Genomic DNA, 26,732 nt, shown 5'->3' on the forward strand with positions numbered 1-26,732 from the left:
CATAATAGCTGTCCAGAACCGGCAAAAATCTGTCTGTCTGCGGTCACTATGCAGCCCGCAGACCTGTTCTGCGGTCGCATAGTCGACCGCAGAATTGCATCCAAACTGGCCCTCTCCCGTCTCACTTCTGCGGCCATTATGCGGCCCGCAGAGTGATTCTGCAATTGCAAAATGGACCGCAGAAATGCATTTTTCTGCCAAAACTTTTCCTTTACTTTCCGGTGCATTGTTGAACCTAAACACGTAAGCTCGCCGCGAAGAATTTTTACAATCCTCAAACACATAAGCCTAGTCCGGCACCATGAAATATTATTTTTCTTTTGCAAAATTTTACGGGGCCTTACACAATTCTTCAAAATAGTACATTGTACAATTATAGTTAAAGTGGGACAGATGATCCAATTACAACATTTTTAGTTCTAACTTTCCCAAAATAGACACCCACACTATGTCTACGGAGCCTCTAACAGGAACAAACGAGTGCTATGATAGTGCCGGCAACAAGGTCCCGGTTATACCTCAAAATGCAATGTACAAAGGATAGAAGATACAGGACCCTGAAATGAAGTGGGGCTCACCAAATTAGCTGAGGAGAGGGTGTGCTGCTATCACTCATCAATACCACCTGCTATGGAACCACCTACATCCATTAAAGATGTAGCGGCCCCGGCAAAAGGGATGTTAGTACATATCGAATAGTACTAGTATATAAAACTAAACACCTTCTCAATAGAACTAGCAACAGTAAACGGAGAATAAAACATGATATCAATAGGAGACTCAAACGGTATCAACGTGTCATACTAGGGGAAACGTAAATTTCAAGTAGGTTTCGGTAATTTAAGTTGGGAGATCTTTAGCACCGATATACCACCGTATTTTAGCATGGAATCCGATCTCAACCCGACCGGCTAAGCCGTCTCACCCTGAGACATCCACTCACAATACCACCATATGCGCGGCATGGCATCCGATCTCAGCCCGATCAGCTACGCCGTCTCACCACAATGCCGTGTGGATTGACATCACATCACATCTCGCTAGAAATAATCTCATCCCATTTAAGGGGAAAACATCTCAACACCCCAATCTCATCCCATATAAAGGGAAACGGTCTCATCATATTAACACATGGATTTACCCCTCAATCCCTCCTACACTGGCACGTGTAGTTTCGGGGTTAGGTTGTTCCGACCTACCCTTCCTCGGTCGCTAATAGATACACCCAAAGCATTTGTTATTAAAAGTATTTACCACTCAATTCATATTCTTTTACATGTCATTCATTTTATTGGCATCATTTACCAAAACGCAATATCATTCTTGGCACATTGGCCGTACTTCATAATTCAAGCTCACTATTCCATTTTCAATCATTATCATGGATAATCAACAACAAGGCCTTTCAAATTAAGACTTTAATCACATACTTGAGCAAATTAGGGTCATAGGCACATATGATATCTTATACAATTTGATCTGATCACTTTCATTTGGACTTGACTTGAAGTCATAACATTTTAATACATACTCATACTTCAAATACTATCCCGAAGAATAGCACAATTTAATAAGTACATTCCGAAACACATTTGAACATATTCATATATATACATCATTCGATGCCAAACTTATTCAGAAAAGTCAATTCATAATGGACAACTCGGGATTTACAAGAGCATCATGGGAATTCAATTCTAAGAGAGAAGTTTAGCTAACATACCTTGCCTCGAACCCTTTTTAAATTACTACAATATTCCAAAATACTTAGCCTCGTCGATCTATTTAAAAATATAGCAAAATTGAACAAAAACTAGGAAGGAGTTCATAGTTCCAGCTCACTTGAGCACTTTATCAAACACTAGGTGTGCATTAAGGTTTCAATGTCCTCCTATGGTGGATTCTTTCATCCCACTACCCAAAGTTCACCCAAAAGGGCTAAAACATCTCCCTACTACCCTAGATGGTACATGTATGTAAAATAGCTAACTCCCACACCCAAGAATTGCTTGGCTTATTACCTATTTACAATTAAATTCACGAAATTGAGGGCTATAGAGTAGGAACTTACCTCTAGGATGAAGACCTAGTGAATTCTCCTTGCAAATTCTTCAACTTTGAGCAAGAATTGATGGGTGATGAGCTTAGTAACTTCCTCTCTCACTCTATCTCACTCCCTCTCTCTAGAAATGCATGTCTTTCTCCTTTAAAATGATCCCCAAGGGTGTTTTATAATAATGGGTACGGGTTCAAAAAATAGAAAAATAGGAGCCCCATCACAGGTCTGCGGTCGCATATGTGACCTCATAATGCTTCTGCGGTTCGCACAATGGGACGCATAATGGCCCCCGGAAATGGGCACTTCTGCCCCACTCTACGACTGGTCTGCGATCCGCAGACCCATTCTACAGTTGCATAATGCGGCACAGAACCTCCCTCCGAAAACTTTTGAGCTGGGTCTGCGATGCGTTACGCATCCCACATAACGATTATGTGGCCGCATAATGGTCCAAGATTTTTCCCAGTTTTTCTGCCTCAGTCTGCGGCAGATCTGCGGTCCATAGAGCAGTTCTATGACCACAGAAAATGCCCTGTATTTCCAAAACAAATTCTTCAATTTTTCTTCCACTCCAAGAATGGCTACAATTGTCAACACATAAACCTTCTTCGGTACCACGAAACCCCGGGTCTTAGGTAAAATTTTCCGGGGCCTTACAAATGGTGTTGTCATTTAAAAATCATGTTTCAATTGCAAGTTAGTATGCCTAATTATGGAAGAGAAACTCAGTGCGCTTAAGATTTTTATTTGCTCATATGTGTACTTAAGGTCTTGATTTAAAATTCTCTTATTGATGATAATCCATGGTAACGCTTGAAAGTTATAGGGGTGAGTATGAAATATGAAATACGGCCGACATGCCGAGAATGATATTACAAGTGTGGCCACTAGTGCCAATGAAATGGAAAAATGTGTGAACGATTATGAAATGCATTGTAAATCCTATAAATAATAAATGCTTTCGGAGTATCGTTTAGTCACTGAAGAAGGGTAGATCGAAATAACCTAAACCCCAAACTACACATGCCGGTGTAGGAGTGATTGAGGGGTAAATCCCCGTATTGATGTGATGAGATTGTTTTCCCGTATATGGGATGAGATTGATGTGTTGAGATATATCTCCTTAAATGGGATGAGATTATTGCTCACGAGATGTGATGTGATGTCGACCCACACGACATTGTGGTGAGACAAATTAGCCAATCGGGCTATGATCGGACACCATGTCGCGCACATGGTGGTGTTGTGATTGGATGTCTCGGGGTGATATGGCTTAGCCGATCGAGCTAAGATAGGACTCTATGCTAAAAGTACGGTGGTGTATCGGTACTAAAGATCTTCCAACTTTAAAATATTGAAATTTACTTGAAATTTATCTTTCTCCTAACTTGACACCTTGATACTGTTTGAGACTCTCATTGATTTCATGTTTTCTTCTCATTTTACTGTTACTCGTTCTATTGAGAGTGTTTTTAGTTTTACATACTAGTACTATTCCATATGTACTAACGTCCTTTTTGCTGGGGGCGCTGCATCTTTAATGGATGCAGGTGGTTCCACTGCAGGCGATATCGATCAGTGATAGCAGTACACCATCTCCTCAGCTGACTTGGTAAGCCCCATTTCATTTTGGGGTCTTGTATCTCTTGTCCTCTATGTATATTGTTTTTTAGGTATAGTCGGAGCCTTGTTTCCGCTACCATTATGCTACTATTTTGTATCTATTAGAGGCCCCGTAGACATAGTGTGGGTGGTATCATTGTTTTGGGAAAGTCAAACTAACGATGTTGTATTTGTATCACATGTTCCACTTCAAACTATGAAAGTGTATGTATTTTGAGACTTATAAATGATGTTACTAATGGTAATGAATTCTTATTGCTCACATGATCTTTTCCTGGCCTAACTATTGAAATAGATCTTCTCTTTATTCGTGGGTGAGTTCGGGTAGAAGGTATTGTACATGCTTGCTCGACCGGGTTATCTCGGTTGAGCGCAGGTCGCTCTCCCCGAGGTCGAGGCATGACAAACTTGGTATCCGAGCCTAAAGTTTTGAAGTTTCCTAGGATGTCTCGAAGTCATGTCTAGTAGAGTCCTTCTTATCAGTGTGTTGTCGACCACATCTATAATTAGGAGGCTACTTGGGCATTTAGGAATAATACCCTTTTTTGATTTTCTATACTTGATGATGCGGGTGAGCATCCTGGGAGTGAGGATATTCCCCTAATTACTATACCGCCTAATTATACTATTACTGCTCCGACCGAACCAATTCCTACACGTACTGAGGGTGCATCGATTCCTCAAGCTGATATTCCAGTTCCACCTCCAGCCCCAGATTCCGTTCCCGATGTTTGTGATGGGGATCTTAGGGGAGCCATACATGTTGGCACAGATAGTGGCTTCCCAGGCCCAGAGATCGAATATTGCACCTACTTTTTCCAGTCATCCCAGGGATTCCGCTAGTTCCGAGGGTGAACAGGTTTCTTCAATTGGATCCTCTAGTGTTCACAGATACTGATCCTGATGAGGACCCTAAAGTCTTTATTGATGAGATACACAAGACCCTCCGAGTTATACGTGCTACTGAGATGGACGGAGTGGATGTTTCCTCCTACCGCCTGAAATGGGTGGCCTATTCTTGGTTTGAGATATGGGAGGACTTCCGTGAGGAGGGGAGCCCTTCGGCGAGGTGGAGTGAGTTTGCTGACGCCTTCATTGACCATTTCTTGCCTGCCAAGACTAAGGTGGCTCATGGCGCTAAGTTTGAGAGCCTAAAGTAGGATAGGATGAGTGCGTGGGAGTACCATATGAGGTTCGCGCGCCTATCCAAGTATGCCATTTACATGTTGCCCAATATGGAGGCAAGAGTGCGCCGGTTTATTTATGGCCTCAGCCCCTTGGTTATTAATGAGGCCGCTACAGTTGCCTTGAATTCTGATATGAACTATAGGAAGATGGTGGCATTTGCCCAAGCACCCAGTCAGTAGTAGTGGAGTCGTTTAAGGACCAGTCAGGGCAACAGGGACCCTACCAGCAGGGTCGACCTGGAGGGAGATTCCAGCAGCAGCGGAGGCCTCTATGCTTTAGATGTGGGAAGATGCATTTTGGGGCCTGCTTCATGGACCAACCCATATGTTACGGGTGTCGCATGAGGGGTAACATTCAGAGGGGTTGATGTTCATCCCGCCAAAGTGTGGGCAGGGGTATGGCACAACCAGTCAGTTCTGCAGCCATTACATACGCAATACCTCCTCCAGCTCGAGTCACTCTAGCACCCGCTGGGCGTGGTGCAGCTAGGGGTGGTTCACAAAGTTCGGGAGAACCCAACAATTTTTATGCTATGAGGGGTCGCCAGAGTTTAGAGGCTTCTCTAGATGTTGTCACAAGTTTATTAACTGTCCAATCTCATAGTGTATATGCCCTTATTGATCCTGTTTCCACTTTGTCATATGTCACTCCCTATGTTGCTATGGAATTTGGGATAGAACCGAAATAACGTCATGAGCCGTTCTCTGTATCTACTCCAATTGGTGAGTCTATTATGGTCGTGCGGGTTTATAGGGATTGTGTTGTCACGGTGCATGGTTAGGACACCATGATGATCTCATTGAATTAGGAATGGTAGATTTTGATGTAATAATGGGGATGAACTAGCTTTATTCATGTTTTGCCCAGCTTGATTGCCGAACTAGGACCGTTATGTTTGAATTCCCAAATGAGCTAGTTATTGAATGGAAGGGGGATGATGTAGTGACAAAGGGTAAGTTTATTTCCTACCTTAAGGCCACGAAGATGATCAACAAGGGGTGTATTTACCATTTGGTCCGGGTTACGGACACCGATGCTGAGGTACCTACACTTGAGTCTGTGCCAGTGGTGAATGAATTTGTGGTGGTCTTTCCTGATGAGCTCCCTGGGATCCCACCAGACATGGAGATTAATTTTAGGATTCATGTGATGCCAGGCATGTAGCCTATATCTATTCCACCCTACAGAATGGCACCAGCGGTATTGACGAAACTGAAGGAGCAACTGAAGGACTTGTTAGAGAAGGGTTTCATCCGGCCGAGTGTGCCACCTTGGGGTGCACCGGTTATCTATGTAAGAAAGAAAGATGGATCACTGAGAATGTGTATTGACTATCGGCAATTCAACAAGGTCACTATCAAGAATAAGTACCCACTGCTAAGGATAGATGACATGTTTGACCAATTGTAGGGTGCTAAGTACTTCTCCATAATTGATTTAAGATTCGGGTATCACCAATTGAAGATTAGGGAACAGGATATTCCGAAAATAGCTTTCAGGACCCGATATGGGCACTTTGAATTTCTGGTAATGTCCTTTGGGCTAACAAATGCCACGACAACTTTCATGGATCTTATGAATCAAGTCTTCAAGCCTTTTCTAGATTCCTTTGTATGTCATCACAAGTTCTGCAGACTCTATATCAGCACAAGTTGTATGTGAAGTTTTCGAAGTGTGGATTTTTGCTTGAATCTATCACATTCTTGGGTCATGTCATCTCCACAGAATGAATTAAGGTTGATCCACAAAAGATTGCAGTTGTGAAGAATTGGACGAGGCCTACAACCCCAACAGAGATTCATAGTTTCTTGGGCTTAGTTGGGTATTACAGAAAGTTTGTGGAGGGGTTATCTACTCTTGACTCTCCATTGACTAAGTTGATGCAGAAGGCAGTTAAGTTCCAATGGTCAAATGCTTGTAAAATGAGCTTCCAGGAGTTGAAATCATGATTGACTACGACACCGATGTTGACCCTACCAGAGGGTACGGATGGGTTTGTTGTATATTGTGATACTTCGAGAATCGGAGTAGGGTGTGTATTATTGCAACAAGGCAAGGTGATCTCTTATGCTTCTAGGTAACTCAAGAATCATGAGAAGAACTATCCAACACATGACTTAAAGCTCGCGGTGGTGGTTTTTGCAGTGAAAATGTTGCTTCATTATTTGTATGGGGTCCATGTGGATATATTCACGGGACATAAGAGCCTTCAATATATTTTCAAACAGAAGGAAATGAATCTGAGACAGAGAAGATGTCTTGAGCTACTCGAGGACTACGACATCGATATTCTATATCATCCGAGGAAGGCTAATGTTGTGGAGGATGCTCTTAGTCGGAAATCTATGTGTAGTTTGGCTCACTTGGAGGCATATCAAAGGCCGTTGGCCAAGGAGGTTCATCGGTTGGCTAGTTTGGGAGTTTGTCTTACGGACTCTAGTGAAGGAGGGATGGTTGTGCAAAATAGGGCTAAAACATCGCTTGTTGTGGAACTCAAGGAGAAGCAATACGACAATCCATTGTTGGTACAGTTGAAGGAGGGTATTCACTAACATAATACCATGGATTTTTCTCTTGGCATGGATGATGGTACACTAAGGTACCAAGGGCGATTACGTGTTCCTAATGTGGATGGTCTCTGGGAAAGAATCATGGCCGAATCTCACACTTCCAGGTATTCCATGCATCCATGCTCTACAAAGATATATAATGATCTTAAAGAAGTCTTCTGGTGGAATGATATGAAGAGGAATGTAGCGGACTTTGTGGTAAGATATCCAAATTGTCAGCAAGTGAAGGCCGAACACCAATGACCCGGTTGGGTTGGCACATAACATCGAGATTCCAATGTGGAAGTGGGAAATGATCAATATGGACTTTGTGGTAGGAATACCTCGCACTCCATGCAAGTTCGACTCGATTTGGGTGATTGTGGATCGACTCACAAAATCAGCATATTTCTTACCTGTTAAGGTTACCGACATGGCGAAACAGTATGCTCAGTTGTGTATCAATGAAATTGTCAGGTTGCACGGCACTCCAGTTTCTATCATCTCATATCGAGGGGCACAGTTCACGGCTAATTTTGGAAGAAATTTCAGCAAGGTTTCGGTACTCAAGTAAATCTTAATACCACCTTCCATCCACAGATCGATGGGAAGGTAGAGCAGACCATTCAGACACTTGAGGATATGTTGCGCGCTTGTGTTCTTAACTTCAAGGGCAGCTAGGATGATCATTTGCCACTCATAGAGTTTGCCTACAACAACAGTTAACATGCTAGCATTCAGATGGCGCCGTTCGAGGCTCTATATGGCAGGAGATGTAGATCTCCTATTGGGTGGTTATAGATTGGGGAAGCGGAGTTGATAGGGCCATACCTCATGCATCAGGCTATAGAGAAGGTTAAGATCATTAAGGAATGGTTGAGAAATGCCTAGAGTCGTCAGAAGTCCTATTCGGATGTATGTCGTAGGGATTTAGAGTTCCAAGAGGATGATTAGGTATTCTTGAAGGTTTCCCCCATGAAGGGTATAATGCGGTTTGGTAAGAAATAAAAATTGAGTCAGAGGTATGTCGGACCGTACATAATTATTCAGAGGATTGGCCAGGTGGCTTAGAGGCTAGAACTACCTCTAGAGATGTTTGTAGTGCACCGGATGTTTCATGTATCCATATTGAAGAGGGTGATCGGAGATCCATCACTTATTGTTCCGGTTGAAACTATAGAGGTTAATGAGGAATTGACTTATGAAGAGATTTCAGTTGCCATTCTTTATAGGTAAGTTTGAAAGCTGAGAACAATGCTATTGCCTCCGTGAAAGTGCTATGGCGAAACTAATAGGTCGAAGAGGCCACCTGGGAAGACGAGGAAGAGATGAAGAAGAAGTGTCCTCATTTATTTGAATAGCTATGCAGTTGTGTCCATTAAAAAATATTAAAAGCTAACTTTATACAAATTATGTTTCCCCTATACAACTTATGTTAAGGATACTCCTGTTTCGTAATGTAATGTTTATGGCATTGTGGCCGGTGTTGTTTCCATGTTATTTTATATCATTGTGTTATGATTATGCTGTTAGTACTGGTTCTTGGATTCTATGGCTGGTGGATATGCCCAACAAAGGTGTTGTGATTCAAAAATCATGTTTCAATTGCATGTTAGTATGCCTAATTGAGGAAGAGAAACTCAATGTGCTTAAGACTCTTCTTTGCTTGTATGTGTACTTAAAGTCTTGATTTGAAATTCTCTTATTGATGATAATCCATGGTAACGCTTGAAAGTTAAAGGGGTGAGTATGAAATATGAAATACAGCCGATGTGCCGAGAATGATATTACAATTGTGGTCACTTGTGCCAATAAAATGGAAAGATGTGTGAAAGATTATGAAATGAGTTGTAAATCTTTTAAATAATAAATGTTTTGGGAGCATCTTTTAGTCACGGAGGAAGGGTAGGTCGAATAACTTAACTCCGAAACTCACGTGCTGGTGTAGGAGTGATTGGGGGGTAAATCAACGTCTTGATGTGATGAGATTGTTTCCCTGTATATGGGATGAGATTGATGTGTTGATATATTTCCCCTTAAATGGGATGAGATTATTTCTAGCGAGATGTGATGTGATGTCGACCCACACGGCATTGTGGTGAGACGGCTTAGCCGATCGGGCTGAGATCGGTCGCCATGTCGCGCACATAGTGGTGTTGTGATTGGATGTCTTGGGGTGATATGTCTTAGCCGATTGGGCTGAGATCGGACTCCGTGCATAAAGCACGGTGGTGTATCGGTACTAAATATCTCCCAACTTAAAAATATTGAAACATACTTGAAATTTATCTTTCTCCTAACTTGACACCTTGATATTGTTTGAGGCTCTCATTGATTTCACGTTTCCTTCTCATTTTACTGTTACTCATTCTATTGAGAGGGTGTTCAGTTTTACATACTAGTACTATTTCATGTGTATTAACGTCACCTTTGTCGGGGGCGCTGCATCTTTAGGGGATGCAGGTTGTTCCACAGGAGGCGGTATCGATCAGTGATAGCAGTACACCCTCTCCTCAGCTAACTTGGTGAGCCCCATTTCATTTCGAGGTCTTGTATCTCTTGTCCTCTATATTGTTTTTGAGGTATAGTTGGAGCCTTGTTGCCGACACCATCATGCTACTCTTTTGTATATGTTAGAGGCTCCGTAGATAGTGTGGGTGGTATTGTTATTCTGGGAAAGTCAAACTAAAGATGTTGTATTTATATCACATGTTCCACTTCAAACTATGAAAGTGTATGTATTTTGAGACTTATAAATGATGTAACTAATGGTAATAAATTAGTATTGCTCACATGATCTTTTCATGGCCTAATTAATGAAATAGATATTCTCTTTATTTATGTGTGAGTTCGGGTAGAAGGTATTGTACAGACTTGCTCGGCTGGGTATCTCGGTTGAGGACCGGTCGAGCTCATAATTATGGCTTACAAGCATGTTCAAGGTTATGTCTTATTTAATTGGAGATAAGGGATTATTTTGCTCACGCATGACATCATGATCAGACTTAAGAATGTCAAATGAACATATTTAACTGTTATGAGACGTTAAAATGCATGACATTTTTGGCCCTCAGGACATTGTGAGCAAATGTTGACTATTGATTAAGGATAGTATTATGGTTGTATCGAGTTGTAGACCACAAAGTTATTATGAGTTGATTGGGTTGTACGCGACAACTATATTATGAGTAGATCAGGTTGCATGTTGCAACAATGCTTCGATATGGATCCGTCCCTCTATAGTCAGATGATTACCTATGTTACTTTGGGTCCTGTGAGAAAGCACCCTACTTGGAGCATAGTTTAAACACTTGGCCAGTGTTAGGTATATGGATTTGTGCAATGTGGTATTGATATTGGATCATGAGTATGTATTTGAATCCTAGATTCTTGCAGTGGCTCTTAAATATGCAAATGTTGACTGATTTATGTCATGATTATGAACAGAGTTGACAAAACTGATATTGTATTCTATCTCCTTGTCCTAAAATCATAGCCACATTAGTTGTACTTCTACTGTTAGATTTGATTGATAATATCATGCCTTGTTCCCTGTTCTAATTATGTTTTCACATGCTTACTGGAATGTGAGTAAGTGTCAAGGTCTACTCCTCGTTACCACATCTTCGAAGCTAGAGTTGATACTTACTTAGTACCATGTTTTGTACTCATACTACAATTTTGCACATTTTTGTGCATGTTCTAAGATATGTACCAGCGGTAGCCATTAACCTGAGTAGGAGTATTTGTTAGAGACTTTGTGGTGAGTTGCCTTACTTGTTCCGGTGCGTAGTACATGGAGTTTGCTTCCCTACTTAAATCTTTGACTATTTATTATATTTTTAGACATATGTTACTATCATTTGAGACTATTTACTCCTGCTATATGATTGTGATATCGTGACACCGGGTTTTGGGCATTTGATCAACACTAGTGGTCGTGTTTAGACCCCCATCTTGGACTTATGTATATGCAGATACTATTTTGAGACTTGTTCTGCTTTTATACATATTTCATATCTGTATTAATAAATTAATAATTGGATTCTATTATTATTGATGAGTGTTGGCTTGCCTAGTAAGCGAGTTAGGCGCCATAACGACCTTTGGTGGGATTTTTGGTTGTGAGAAGAGCCTTACCTCGGCGAGGTAGTGACGAGGCTAAGACAAAACACTTAACTTTATAAATCTGTGCAAAAATAAACAGGAAGGAATACAAGAGAACGACAATAAATATAAATAAATGAAAAGTTAAGTGAATAAGTAAGTGTATCTCCTAATTACCACAATTCCTACATAAGTCCAAAAATCGATCCATATAGAAAACATGATACACATAAGTTGTATGATCCAAGTTTGCAAACTAGATAAAGTGGAAAGTTAAAAAGTGACTTGTCAAACTACATGGAAACACCCATCGTTCCAACAACACTTATTATCTCCGCTCGGAAACACTCATCGGGCGAATATCATAGTAATTTGCACGGAAATCCCCACCGTGCAATATCTCTCATTCTCGGCAAACGAAAACACCCATCGTGCAAATACCAATTGTCCTCACCAAGCATATGAATATCAATGATGAGCATGGTGGAACGTGTGTGTGTCTATATATATATATATGTGTGTATGTATATGAGCATGAGAGATGAATAAGCATGATATAGTACGTGGAAATAAGTATATATTTTACATCAATGCATCAAACATCATTTTAAGGCCCCATCATGATCTTTAAAAAGAAGGTCAATAATCAAGTAGTCTCATGATCAATTAAAGCATATGAGAGAAATACATGAAGCAAGACAAGGCATGAATAGTCTAATTTCTACTTGAACATGCTACAACCATAGCAAACACAAATGCACTCTTCACTTAACATATACGTCTCCCCAACAAAATTAGCCAGTAACAAGTAAATCAGATACAACCCAATTCCCTCAAGTCGAGGTTAACCAACATACTTACCTCATTCCGAAACAAACTTAACCCTCTAATACCGCCTTTCCCTTTGAATTATCCTCCAATCGGGTCAAATCTAGCCAAATAACACTTAATAAGGTCAAATAAGGTCACATAAATCATTTCCAAACAATAAAACATCAATATTTAATCATTTCTCCAAAAGTCAACCTAGGCCCACATGGTCAAAACCTGAGTATAAGACAAGATCGCTAACCAATAATCCCATAACAACAACCCAGTGTAATCTAACAAGTAGGGTCTGAGGAGGGTAGGATATACGCAACCTTACCCCTACCCTGGAAGTGCAGAGAGACTGTTTCCGATAGATACTCGACTAAAAAAGATGTAAGAAGCCCTGATATCAAGTAATAGCAAGACAATATAATTAGAAAACTAAATCGAAGATAGCAATAGAGAATATGAAAGAAGTACCGATAGCAAGTAATAGCAAGACAATATATCTAGAAAACTAAATTTAAGATATCAATAGAGAATATGAAAGAAGTACTATTAGCAAACTACGGAAGTACTGATGGCAAGTAATAACAGAACAAGAAATGCGATAATAGGAAACTAAGGATAAAAAGGGGTACCATACTAACACCAATACTATCAAACTAGTGAAGACAAAGGGAAATGTACGACTACCTACTAAACTTCTACCCTAATATTTAACCTCCACACCTTTCTATTCAGGGTCATGCCCTCGGTTAGCTCATGTTGTGCCATGTCCTGCCTGATCAACTCTCCCAAAGACTTCTTTGGCCTACCTCTACCCCTCCTCTTACCCCCCAAAGCCAACCTCTCACACCTCCTGACTGGAGCATCTGTGCCTCTCCTTTTAATATTTCCGAACCATCTCAGCCTTGCCTCACGCATCTTTTCCTCCATATGGGCCACTCCCACCTTGTCCCGAATAACTTCATTCCTAATTCTATCTAACCTAATATGCCCACACATCCATCTCAACATCCTGATTTCAGCTACTTTCATTTGCTAGACATGGGAGTTCTTGAATAGCCAATACTCTGCCCCATACAACATAGTCGGTCTAACCACTACCTTGTAGAACATACCCTTAAGTCTCAATAACATATTCTTATGGCATAAGACACCGAAAGCGAGCCTCCACTTCATCCACTCTGCTCCGATGTAAGGCCCCGTGAAAACTTTCCTAAAAACTGGGGTTCGGTGATGCTGGGGCAGGCGTAGAGGTTAAAGGAAAAATGTTGGATTGAACAGTGCGCTGGGGGTTGAAGTAAAATATTTGGAAGAAATAGGCATTTCTGCGGCCTATTCTACGGCCGCATAATCACATTGCGGACCGTATAATGGTTGCAGAGTGAGACAATTTTTCTGGGTCACTTTGATGTCATTTTTGCGGCCCATTATGCGACCCCATAACTATTTCGCGGGCTACACTCTTGTCGCACAATCAGCCTTAGAGATTTGCGGAGAGAGGTTCTACAGCGCATTATGCGGCCGTAGAACAAGTGTGCGGGCCGCATAGTTACCGCAGACCTAGTCAGTTTCTTTCCAGTTTTGGCACCCAATTTGTGCCGCTGATATGCGGACCATATATCTATTCTACGGTCACATATGCGATCGCATATCCTGTCCCGGGTCTTCATTTTTGGCCTTTTTAAACCTGACCCTTCTTCTTTAAAACACATGCCATAGCCTATTTTGAGCACATTTATGATATTTTTAGAGTGAGAGAGAGTTCTTAGAGTGGGGGAGTAACCTTCAACCTCTTATCCATCAATTCCTACTCAATAATTGAGGATTAACAAAAAAAGTCTTCATCCTAAAGGTAAGAATCTATACCCTAGCTCTTAATTTCGAAAATTTACAAAAATGGGGTAGTTAGGGAGACAATTATTGGGTGTGGGCGTTGTTGTCTTGCATGCATGTATTTTTGAAGTATGTGGGAAGGTTGTGAGTTAAAAATAGTAGAGAATGGGTTGGGGAATGATGGAATCTTCCACAATTAAAACATTGATGCTCACCTAGTGTTTGACAATATGATCAAATGAGATAGAATCATGACCATCTTCCTAATTTTGGTTCAACTTGTTATATTTCTAAAATATATTGAAGTTTCTAAGAATTCTAGAATGTTTTAAAAGTTTAAGGAAGCTCAATTGAGGTATGTTGGCTAAACCCCGTTCTTCTTAGAATCGAATCCAACGGTGTTCATGTAATTGGTGTAAGTCCTTGACCATTATTGAATTGGCTATTCCTAATGTGTTTGTGTTGAAGGATGTATGTTCAATATTTATTCTAAATGCTTCATCATGTCATCTTGCCATTTGAGGATGTGTTCAAAAATGTTGAATATGTGTTAGGAATATTAAGACATCAAGTAAAGATCGAAATAAAGGTTGTTATGCCAAATTGTATGAAAAGCCTCTATGTTTCTAAGATTCCCAAATTGCTCTTAGGTTAATTTAATGTCTTGGATGGAAATCCATATTGTTGTTGATAATGATAATGATGTTTGAATATGGAAAAGGGAACTGGAATTATGAAATACGGCCAAGTGCCAAGAATGACTTTATAATTATGGCCATTAGTGTCAATGAATCGAAAGGATATGAAAGAAGTGTTATGTGAGATGATTGACTGAAAAAGGTAATGTCTTGGGTGAGACGGAACATCAAGAATTCCATCGGATATGCGATGTAATAAGCTCGCAGCTTTACAAGAGTCAGAGAATCCTACCTAAATACTACAATGAAAGACTAGCTGAGAAAGTAAGGAAGGAAGCTTTAACCTAAGCTAGATGACCTAAGGAGAAAATGATCTTATAATAACAGTCTAACAACAACATTGTATGCACTCCATAAGAAAATGGCACCTACTGTGGCTAATGAACGGGAAGTAAAATCAGAAGTGATATTCAAGATCATATGAGTTGTATGGAATTTCAATATGCATGGGAACCACCATGATAAGCTAAGTATGCATGCAAAAAGGGGGTAGAAAGAACAGGAAAAGAAATTGCTTACATTTGAAGAAAGCTGAGATGGAACAAAAAGAATTATTTGATTCATGATCCAGAGTTAGTTACGTTATGAATGCACTTAAGAGTTTGGAGTTTTATACCTACAGCATATATAGCCGTAGAAGATTTCGGTATAAGATAAAAGAAAAAATTGAGCCCAAGTCAGAGATGAAGGATTGAATTATTAAAGGATTGTATCATGGATATTCCTCAGTGCCCATGAAAGGCTAAACGTAATAACTAATACCATGAACCATAGATCAGGAGGTAGCTTAAGCCTACATAATGGCTGATCAGAAGAAGGAGGAAACTAAAGAGGTACATCAATGAAGTAAATCAGGAATTTGATTATTGAACCTAGAAAATTATAGAAATCGTGATTAAGAACATTACAGGATCACTCTAAATATCAGAGGTACCAAAGGGATAGCACAACAACCATATTCTATGACGCCCCTACGATAAAGCCAGTAGTACCAACCTCATAAGAAGTCAGTACGAAGCTCCCACCGGATTGTGTATGCAACAGAGGTGCAAGTATTATAATAGAGCTTCAAGTTATGGACGTGAATTATACCTCTGTGGAAGGGAGGTCATGAAAGAGATAGAAGATACGATGTGTGGTTTTAAGGTAAGTAAGGTAAAGGTGAACAACGCACAAGATACTGAAAGGCAGAAGATCGTGAATAGTCCATGCTTTGAATAGAAGGCTAGAAGCACTGGGATTCAATATCCAGGAATGATAGCAGCATCGTCAGTGGCGTACCTTCCAGCCTATGGTTTCTAAGTACCAAGAGATTTAGTTAAGAGAGTAAAGAAGAGTTAGAGACGATGTGATGTCTCACTTGATGTTCCAGAATAACATAAGTAAATCTATGGTGCAAACAAGTTGAAGGAAGGTTGTGAGTAGTATAAATAGATATGTATAGGTCGTAAGCTAAAGTATAGTAACGCGACAAGGTTTTATGACAGAACTAAGGATAAGAAAAGGCAAGTGAGAAGGTGATGAGAAATGGATAAGTCCTCAGGATTAAGCATATAAAAACAAGAAGAACTGATGGTTTCTCTAAATTATACAAATCTCAGTATAGCCTGAATGAACTCAAAGGAGGCTAAGGCTAATAGCATTCAGCAGAGGTGGAATGCTGCCATGATAGTACAATGAGGGTGTAATTATGATAGATAAAGGATGACGTTTGGGCCTTCAATTGAGTAATGATTTGAAGAGAATTTCATGAATTGTAAGGGATTAAAATACCCACGTAAATGAATCACACTAGATGCTATTACATACGGTTATTAAAGTACAGTATCGTCGCTAAGTGGATTAGGAAAATCACTTCAAATATTTCTCGATGCACGTAAGACCTAGTGGCAAGGTATTACGTAAAAAGTTTCAAGTTATCAGTGGTATATTGTAGATCAATATTGAGGTGAATCAACAATGGATGGACAAAAGTCACATAGTATGACATGAGATTAGGCCATTATTCTTAAGATGAACGGTAACGAAGAAGCATTAAAGGACTGAGATTTATACCTATAGGATAAGGAACAAAAGTAACCTGGAGTTTGGTAGCATACCTCAATAATGGTAAATTGAAGTAAGAGTTACGGTATAGTATGGCCTACCTAGATATAGTAAAGCTAATGACGCCCAGAGGAACAACTTGACATAATTTTGTATATGTTCACAAAGTGAGGCCTAGAGATTGGCTAAGAGCTGGAGGAAAGAGGAGAGAAGCGTAGCATAGGCGCATATACAAAGTTAAAGTTGTACATGCTGCATGATAGAAGGTAACAACAGTTACTAGATTAGAAGGATTCCGACTAGAAGTCGTGGTGTGAGAAAGAGGCTTAAAGGGGGGAATGCCCTGATTTTTGGAATTATTCACAGAACAGTTTCCTAGATGGCAATGAGAGTACTAAAGTGTTCAGAAGGCATAAGTCATGAAAATGATAAGTGCATCAGTCAACATTCGAGGACGAATGTTCCAAAGGGGGGGAATGATGTTACACCCCATATTTTCATACGTAAAAGTATGCCATAAGTAAATTGATGGAAGCTCGAAAAATGAGATGTTACATCCCGTATTTTCGTATGATAAAGTTTCGTCATAAGTTAATCGACGTAAGTTTGGGAATGAGATTATTTTGGGGATTATAAGCATTATGATATTTCAAACAAGTGATGAGTAAATTCGTGAAGGTGAGAGGGTAAGCAAATCGAAGAAAATAAATTTCGTAAAGTTTGAAATTTTGTGATAAAATGCGGCCCGAGCTAAAATATCCGGTATTTATGGACTAGTGCCATACAAGGTACCGCATGACCATGATAGTGAGGTGTACAAGGTGTGCTAAAAATGAGCAATATTTTAAGTAATTTGAGATAATTTTTAATTATGTGGATAATCAAGTAATTATTAGTTAATGAGAGATTAACAAGTTAATCAAATGATTAGTGAATAATTAATTCAAATATTTGGATAAGAATGAAATCAACCAACGTGGCAGCAAGGCCTTGAAGTAATTGTGACTATTTGGTCTTGATAGTTAGGTGGCATGTTAGGGGCAATTTTGGATGAATTAAACCCCAAAAGTGGGGACCACAAATCCTAAAGGTAAGGGATTTCATATAGCTTGTAAATAAGTCACTTACGGTGAAAGACTCAACAATTCATACTGAAACCAGAAGAAGCAAATTCTAAAGTGACAATTCAAGATCCCAAAGTTACGGTTTCCCCTATTTCTTTCTATTTCTTCACATTGCATTACATCAATTACCAGATAACAAGAAAGCTACGGTTGGAGTCGCAATCAAATGTTCTCTCGATTGCCAAATTATTTCTTTCTCGTTTTCTTGAGTTTACCTCTCTGCTTGATAACAATTTGTTTAGCGGGAGACCATTATATATATTATGACTGGAAATTTTCCTACATCATAGCTTCTCCTCTTGGAGTTACAAAGCAGAGTGAGATAGATTAATGTGACTCTGCTTCAACAAATATTTCATCCAAAATTATACTGCGTAATAGCAAAGGAATTTGGCAATTCTAAGGGAGTATGGTGCAATCTTTCTCAAGAATATTCTACGAATTTTCCCCTACTTCGATCCACCGTTACGTGTTGTCGCAATTGATGTGTGTTAGAGGGATTGTCAAGAGAATCGGTTCAAGTATGTTAAGTCTATCCCTTCTTTCTTTTTGGCATGATCCAAATGATATTGAAAGAAACGAGCAAACGCACTGTTTCCATAAATGACTCTATTCATAGAAATATTATGAGTGTCTATATTATGGATTCTCCATGTGAATTATTATTATATATTCTATTCACGGGTCTCAGAAAAATACGTATTTGATAAACTTTATCTGACATGCATATTAACGTATTTCTTAAGGCATATTATTTTTATGACATTCCGAGAAAATCTTATTAATGTATTTCTTAAGGCATATTATTTTTATGACATTTTGAGAAAATCTTATTAACGTATTTCTTATGCATTTCATGAATTTATACATGCACATTGACCCATAATAAGATGGTGTTATATATATATATATATATATATATATATATATATATATATATATATATATGGGATATGAGAAAAGGTTACGACGTTATACACGCACCACCACCTGATCAGCTGGTATACGTTGATGATTTACCCACAGTGGCCGAAATGATATGATGGGATACCCTCAGAGGCTTGATGATGTTATGAATGCATATACCAATGCATGGTATGACATTTATATGCATATGCATGACATTATAAAAATGAAATGACTCACAGAGCTATGTACACATACATGTTGAGTCTTTTACTCTATGTTTCTCTCATGTTTATTATTTACTGATTTTCATTCCTTACATACTTGGTACATTATTTGTACTAACGTCCCTTTTGCCTGGGGACGCTGCGTTTCATGCCTGCAGGTCTCGATAGACAGGTCGATATTCCTCCAAGTAGGCGATCAGCTCAGCAGAAAATATTGGTGCACTCCATTTGCTCTGGAGTTTCTTGTTTGGTCAGTATGATTTAGATGTGTATGGTTTGGTATGGCGGGGCTCTGTCCCGACCTTTATGACAATTATGTACTCTTAGAGGCTTGTAGACATATGTCGTGTACATGAAAGATTGTACGGCCTTGTCGGCCTATGTTTTGTGTTTATAAATGATGATGTTGGCCTATTAGGATCGTATGTCACGTGCATATGATGATGTAATAAGAAATATACATTACGTTGGTACTCGGTTGAGTAAGGTACCGGGTACCCATCGTGGCCCATCGGTTTGGGTCGTGACTGTGTGTAGTATAGAGATATTATTCAGAGGTATGTCACTACGGTACCAATGTATGTGACAGATGTAGAGTCGAGGGGCATCCGTTAAGGCACGACCCCATCAATCTAAAGTTACCAAGTAAGTCACCCCTTAGTATATCTTTCTGAACACCACTTGCTTTTCCTTGTTGTATATGTACATCTATATCGAGAGCCTACGTAAATCTGGTCTTAACCAAAACATTAAATCATAAAACATTGCATGTACCTACTCTTTGAACGAGACGTAGTATTCGTGAAGCCTCTTGATCACAATTCTCTTATTTACAACCTCTGGTGGGATTGAGCTCTATAATTATTTTCTTGAATTGAGTTATAACCCTAGGCTAATACTTCCCACTTGCTTCCCTAAATTAGCAACAAGGGACTATACTTGATGAATTTCTTATAGAACCTTTGATTCAAATGGATAACATCTGCTCACTTGCGCTTGTGCATGCACTGTCATAAAGTTTACCTATGTGGTATCAAATTCAATGTAAAACAGCATTGCGTTGAGATACTTCTTGAGCCACTCTTTCTCTCTCTGGTGTATGTGGCTCCTATGGTTTGAACAATCACTATACTCCTTTGTGAATATTATCATAAACCCTTCTCACTGTCTAGAAACATAAGAGCATATCTCAGCGCCTATCAAATGTGTACATGTCAATTAAAATGGTCACTTATCTATATAAAGATTCCGGGAAATTTGAGATTTTCACAAATTCGTCACAGGTAGATAATTTTGTTTGCCCATCTCAGTTTAACTTTCATGTCCACTTATATTATTCCGCAGTAAGTAGATCACTTTGTTCCTAGTATTGTAGTTGCCCATGAAGTGGCCTGGTATCGCATCTTGGAAGTTATTATGGCGGAAATATGTCTAGCTCATAGCAAAATGTTCATTCTCTCTAACCAATACATGATTTCATCCTATTATTAAGCTGTCATAGCTACATGGTTTCCCTTGTGTGTGGTTGAAAGTTATGTAGCCTTACCACGACCTTTTCCGCCCAACTTCAGGTGGATGTTTATGATTCTAGCACACATCATGAGCATATTGATTTGAAAGACAAGTTTGTTGTATCTATAGTTCTCTCATATAGGATCAACAAGTGTTCAACTTCTTTTTTCATTCTCATGGGCTTGTGGCATATCTATTCCTTGTGTTAGTTAATGTTAAGAGCGTAATGCAACTACATGTATTTTGAAACCCATATCACATTCAGGGTGCCAGAATATTCTCATTTCGAGTTAAACGGTTTTCCCTACATTCCAAGAGGCGACTGGTGTCACGTACATGGCTATTTCTCTTTGATGCCTACTATTGTCGAACAAGGCACATATGGAATGAAACAATTATTGTTGTCCTTTTCATGACTCATAGTCTTCCAAGAATAACTGACGCTAATATCTTTATCCTCCCGACCATGCCTCTCATATGTCACATATCTAAAATGACTCATTTGTTTTAAATCATAGAATCATGAACATGGTCCCTACATTATCAATGCCTACTAGGTAACTCTATGCCTCATTTGTCGAATCAATGATGTCATCACAATGATTAACCATGTCAGCACTATTGGTAGTAACCTTCATGTTTCTTAGGATATAACCTCCTGAAATGTGTTGCTCAGCACATTGATGGATTCTTGATAGATTCCAGCCCAACCTCGAACCTCGTTGTTCCTATTTATAGTAAACCTACGGGGGTTGAAGGTTCAAACATATCAAAGAAGAAGCATCATCCCGTGATCAAATATATTGGATAGGAAATTTTATGGTCATATTCATGCTAGCACATCTTAGAGTAATTGTTGGAGGTCGCCAAAGGTTTAGTTTAGGTGTTCAGCGTAGGGATTTAGAGTTGAAGAAAGTGAATGGGTTATTCTCTAGATTTTATCTATGAATATATTGGGTGAATTGTTAAGAAAGGTAAAGTATGTGTAGTTACATTAGGCCTTATGGAATATTGAAGAAAATAGGCCAAACTATGAGTATGATGTTTTCCTATCGTTGTCCTCCATGAACCCGATGTATCATGTATATAGGTTCCAGAAGGTTGTTGGAAATCATTTTCCTATCGTTCCGGTGGAAACTATTGAAGGTGAAGTTAATGGGTAATTGGCTTATAAGAGGTACCTACTTTTCATACCTATAAGATAAGTCTGGAAATTGAGATCTACCTTCGTAAAAGTAAAGGAAGTATTCTCACTTGCCTGTATAACCAAATGGTTGTGGTTCATAAGGGTATTTTTTATGTGTTATGATTTAAAAATGTGCAATTCGTGTCTAGATACCACTTCTGTTAATGTAATGCCCTTAATGTTGAGATCGATGTTATTGATATATACTGAGATGCTTTATTGAGTTATGGATATGTTATTAGGGTGGTTTTGGAATTCTCTGGCAGGTGGATAGGACCCAATTACTGGGGAGGCTCTGGTGAAACTTTTGGAAATTTAGGGAGTTAGTCAAAAATTTGGAATTGCTGGTGGGTGTTATAGCAACTGAGTCACATTGGGTGCTAATGGTGAATTGTGACCCTCATTCAAGGATGAATGATACTAAGAAAATATAAGGTCCCGTTAAAAAAAATTCCTAATGATTTAAGATTTTAAAGTAAGCTAACAGTATTCGGAAATAACATATTCGAGTATTAAAGAAGACCCACGGGATAGAACCAAATCATTTTGAAATGAAAATATGTGTTTAAGGTGTGTTGGAACATACTAAGAAGTTTTGTGAATAGCAAGAACTTGGTCTTGAAGATCCACAGGATTAATCTTGAACACTTATATTAACTAGGATTAATCTTGAAGACCCATAGATTTCTATTCAAATCCCCAAATTGGTCAAGAACACTACAAGTTGGGATTTTTAAGAGTCGCACTACAAGAGGTATGTCTACTATCTCTAACTAATCTATGGTGATTAATTATGTATGAAATATGTGTTATGACTTATGGGATGGTGATTGGAAGCCACACATTCCTTAACCTAGGTTGTGTTGGTATAGTAGAGATTGTAAAATGAATTAATTGATAACATTTATGGGTTGGGAGTGAAGTGTTGGGCATGCATGTGCTAATGGAAGTTGTGAGGTGAATCATTGATGTGGAAGGTGGTTGTTAGGTGAAGAAATTTCATGGGAGGAGGTTGTAAAAATATGCATACTAGATGTTTGATAAAAAGTCTAAATGACTTAAAGTATATGAATCTTGCTAATATTGGTACAATTGTGCATTGTTGTAGATTGAAGTTGTTTAGTGTGTTGGAACGTCGTAGTATTATTAAGGGGCAAATTCCAGGTATGTTGGCTAAAATCTTTTTTTTTAGAATTTAACTCTACAATGGCCTTGTAAGTCCCGCATTGCTCATTATAAATTAATTATTTCGAATAAGCCTTGTGTCAAGAGATATATGCGTTCAATTTGTAGTCCAAATGTACTTGTTACGTTGAGTTACTATTTGAGAAGGTAATTAAGCGTGGGTTGTGTGTTTAATATGTTATGATATGAAAACGTGATTCTAATGAACACTAGCATGTCGAATTGTGTAAGAAATCACATGTGCCTAAGACCCTTAATTTAGGTATTTGCTCAAATGTGTAATTAAAGTCTTGAGTAGAAATGCCTCGTTGTTGATAATCTATAAGGATGCTTGAAAGTGAGAGAAATGGATTGGAGATATAAAGTGTGGCCAACGTGGCAAGAATGAAAGTTATACTTGTGGCTAATGGTCCCGAGGAAATGAAATGATGTGAGAAAGGTTATGAAATAGGCCTCGATTCAACTGTCCCAAATTGACTTCGAAAATAGATGTGCCTAAAAGTTTATGTGCTCAGGTCATGCCCAAGTGTGGTTGTCTTAATTAATGTTATGCTTTGTAAGTATTTCCAAAGTGTTTTGAGCTCCTATATGTTCATGAGTTGAAATTGTGTTTTGCCCTTTTTGGGAAAAAGTATTTCAAGAATGAATGATGTGTTAAAGATTTTCTATTGTGACTTAATTATGTTATACCACCTTCTTGGGAATAAAACCTTGTATGAAATCAATATAATAAAATACTTATTTCTCATATGATGAAACCTTATGAACCTACCCTCGCTAAGGCCAAACGTGCCAAACGGTTGATTGGAAGAGAACCCCTTGTACAAGCTATTATTATTTTGGGAATCCAGAGTTGTGGTGTTGTGATTACACTTCCACCCACATATATTGGGGTGAGGCGGCAAGGCCGCTTTGTGTAGGGATTGTGGTATTGTGATACACCTCCACCCGTATTTATTGGGGTGAGGCGGCAGGGCTGCGTTGTGTAGAGATTGTGGTATTGTGATACACCTCCACCCATATATATTGGGGTGAGGCAGCAGGGCCACTTCGTGTAGGGATTCTGGTATTGTGAAACACCTCTACCCTCATACATTGGGGTGACACAGCTCAGCCGCTTTGTGTAGCATTGAGGGTATCGTGATTGCACCTCCACCCGCATATATTTGGGTGAGGCGGTAGGGCCGCTTTGTGTAAAGGTAGTTGTAGAGGATCCCCGACTTAAGAATTTATAAATGTTATTGAAAGCTTTTAATAAATTTGCTGTGGCTTTAACGGCTAACTAAGCCTTTTATTGTTACCATGATTCATCATATTCGTGTTGTATTTCTAAGTCCTTGAATAGGTGTTTTGGTTTTCATACTAGTACTATTCCATATGTACTAACGTCCCTTTTTGCCGGGGGTGCTGCATCTTCAATAGATGCAGGTGGTTCGTTAGCAGGCGATTTTGATCCTCGTTAGCAGTTACTTTTTATTCATCAGATTTTGGTGATCCCTACTCTGTTTCGGGCTTCATGTCATTTGACGTTGTACTTTATGTTTTGAGGTATAGTCGGAGCCTTGTTGCTGTCACTTCCATACTGCTCTTCGGTTGTACTTAGAGGCTCCGTAGACATAGTGTGGGTTGTATGGTTGTGTTGGAAGAGTCAATTAGATATGTTTTATTTGTATCACACGTCCCATTTCAAAATATAATTTTGTATATATGTTTTTGGAATTATGAAAGAAGTAACCGTTGGTGATGGAATTGGAATTGTTCATGAAATCCTCTCATGTTTAAATGTTGATATATATATTCTCTTTATTCATGGGTGAGTGGGGTAGAAGGTATTGTACATGCTTGCTTGACCGGGGTATCTTGGTTGAGTGTCGGTCGCGCTCCCCAAGGTCGGGGCATGACATCACCTATCACAATGCTCCTATCTCCCTCTTCATTCAAGAGTTTATGGAAGTAAGACTGCCATCTCTGCCTAATCTGTGCCCCCTCAAACAAAACTCTACCCTCCTCATCTTTTATGCACCTCACTTGGTCTAGATCTCGGGCCTTCCGCTCTCTCACCTTCGCCAGCATGTACAACTTGTTGTCCCTGCCTTTATCCCCAATTTATTCGTATAAATGACCAAATACCGCGGTCTTAGCCACAGTAACCGCTAACTTCACCTCCTTCCTAGACTTCTTATACCCCTCTATGTTGACCCTCTTCTACCCCTCGTATATGCTCTCTACTAGCTTCAAATATGCCGCTTTCTTAGCTTTTACTTTCCCTTGAACATCTTCATTCCACCACCAGTCCCCTTTATGTCCACCAGAAAACCCTTCGAGACCCCTAACACCTCTCTCGCCGCCTCTATAATATAATTCGCTGTCATAGACCACATACAACTCGCATCCCTGCTACTCCTTCTAGCCCTCTTAGCCAGGAACTTCTCCCCCAACTCCTGGGCTTTGTCCTTAGTCATTGCACCCCACCTAAACCTAGATATACAAGACATATCCCTCTTCCTCCTCATCCACCTGATCTCTAAGTCCATAACCAACAGCTTACGTTGGGTCGTAAGATTCCCACTCGGGATGACACTAAAATCCATGCATAAACCTCTATCATATTTTCTGAGAAGTAGATAATCAATCTGGGTATTGGCCACCATTCTCCGTAAGGTTATCAGGTGCTCCGTCTTCTACGGGTAGCATGAGTTAGAAATCACCAGCTCAAAAGCTTTAGCATACTCCAGCAGCGAAGTACCTCCTTCGTTTTTATCTCCAAAACTGAAGCCACCAAGCACACCGTCATATCCCCCAGGCAACATCCCAATGTGGTTGTTAAAATTACCCCCTATAATAAGCTTCTAGGTGGACGGCATACCTCGCACCAACCCATCCAAATCCTCCCAGAAGCGCCTTTTAACCTCCTCGTCCAAACCCACCAGAGGCGCGTAAACACTAACTACGTTCATAGTATACCCTCCCACGACTATCTTAATGGCCATCAACCTATCATTCACCCTCTTAACCTCAACCATTAGCTCCGTTAGATCCCTATCAACTAAGATGCATACCCCGTTCTTCCCTCTCACCCTCCCTGATACCATAACTTAAACCCATCAACCTCCTGAGCCCTATTCCCCACCCATCTAGTCTCCTGGACACAGTCTATGTTAATCTTCCTCTTATGGAGAATCTTTGCCAAGTCTATTGACTTTCTCATTAAAGTCCCTATGTTCCATGACCTCACTCTCAGCCTAGAAGGTCCATTACCCCCCACCACCCTTACCCTCTACCGCCCGCTCTCCCCGAGGACATGACCTCACTCTATCATAGCTCAGCGCGTCCACTAGACCAACAAAAATCTACAAAAAGAAAAGAATAAAAAAGTAACCTACAAGTACCCAAAGTGCTAATAAGGGATACAGCTAAGCAGACAAGTTGCATTAAACAAGACAAAACTATCCCTAGTGCTGGAACAACAATCGGAGTATGATAACATCAATGTCAACAATCGGTCAAACATATGAACTCTTTAGTTCTTCAAATTGCCAATTTACGACAAATAGGGCAAAAATCTTCTAGGAACATCCAAAACCAAATCCGAACATACATTCAAGTTCAGAATCACCATATGAACCCATTGGAACCATCAAAATCCAATTTCGTGGTTGTTTACCCAAAA

At 39.6% G+C, this 26,732-nt stretch overlaps 1 protein-coding gene and 2 long non-coding RNA genes across 3 annotated transcripts; 1 reads left to right on the top strand and 2 right to left on the bottom strand.

The window, feature by feature from the left end:
* Positions 1–295: 295 nt before the first annotated feature.
* On the bottom strand, positions 296–2,458 carry LOC138903747 (uncharacterized). Its single transcript, XR_011413134.1, has 2 exons — positions 2,072–2,458; positions 296–640 (listed from the first exon to the last, which is right to left on the bottom strand). It is a non-coding gene; the product is annotated as an uncharacterized lncRNA (long non-coding RNA).
* Positions 2,459–2,610: 152 nt separating this feature from the next.
* Positions 2,611–10,174, top strand: LOC138903461 (uncharacterized). Its single transcript, XR_011412543.1, has 3 exons — positions 2,611–2,694; positions 3,610–3,671; positions 9,874–10,174. It is a non-coding gene; the product is annotated as an uncharacterized lncRNA (long non-coding RNA).
* A 15,146-nt stretch (positions 10,175–25,320) lies between these two features.
* LOC138902585 (uncharacterized) lies at positions 25,321–26,154 on the bottom strand. The gene is made up of 3 exons (XM_070190467.1): positions 25,940–26,154; positions 25,771–25,831; positions 25,321–25,695 (listed from the first exon to the last, which is right to left on the bottom strand). The coding sequence occupies exons 1-3, from the start codon at positions 26,152–26,154 to the stop codon at positions 25,321–25,323; spliced, it is 651 nt and encodes a 216-aa protein (XP_070046568.1).
* Positions 26,155–26,732: the final 578 nt, after the last annotated feature.

The sequence above is a fragment of the Nicotiana tomentosiformis genome, chromosome 12, assembly GCF_000390325.3.
Source record: "Nicotiana tomentosiformis chromosome 12, ASM39032v3, whole genome shotgun sequence".
Classification (NCBI taxonomy): domain Eukaryota; kingdom Viridiplantae; phylum Streptophyta; class Magnoliopsida; order Solanales; family Solanaceae; genus Nicotiana; species Nicotiana tomentosiformis.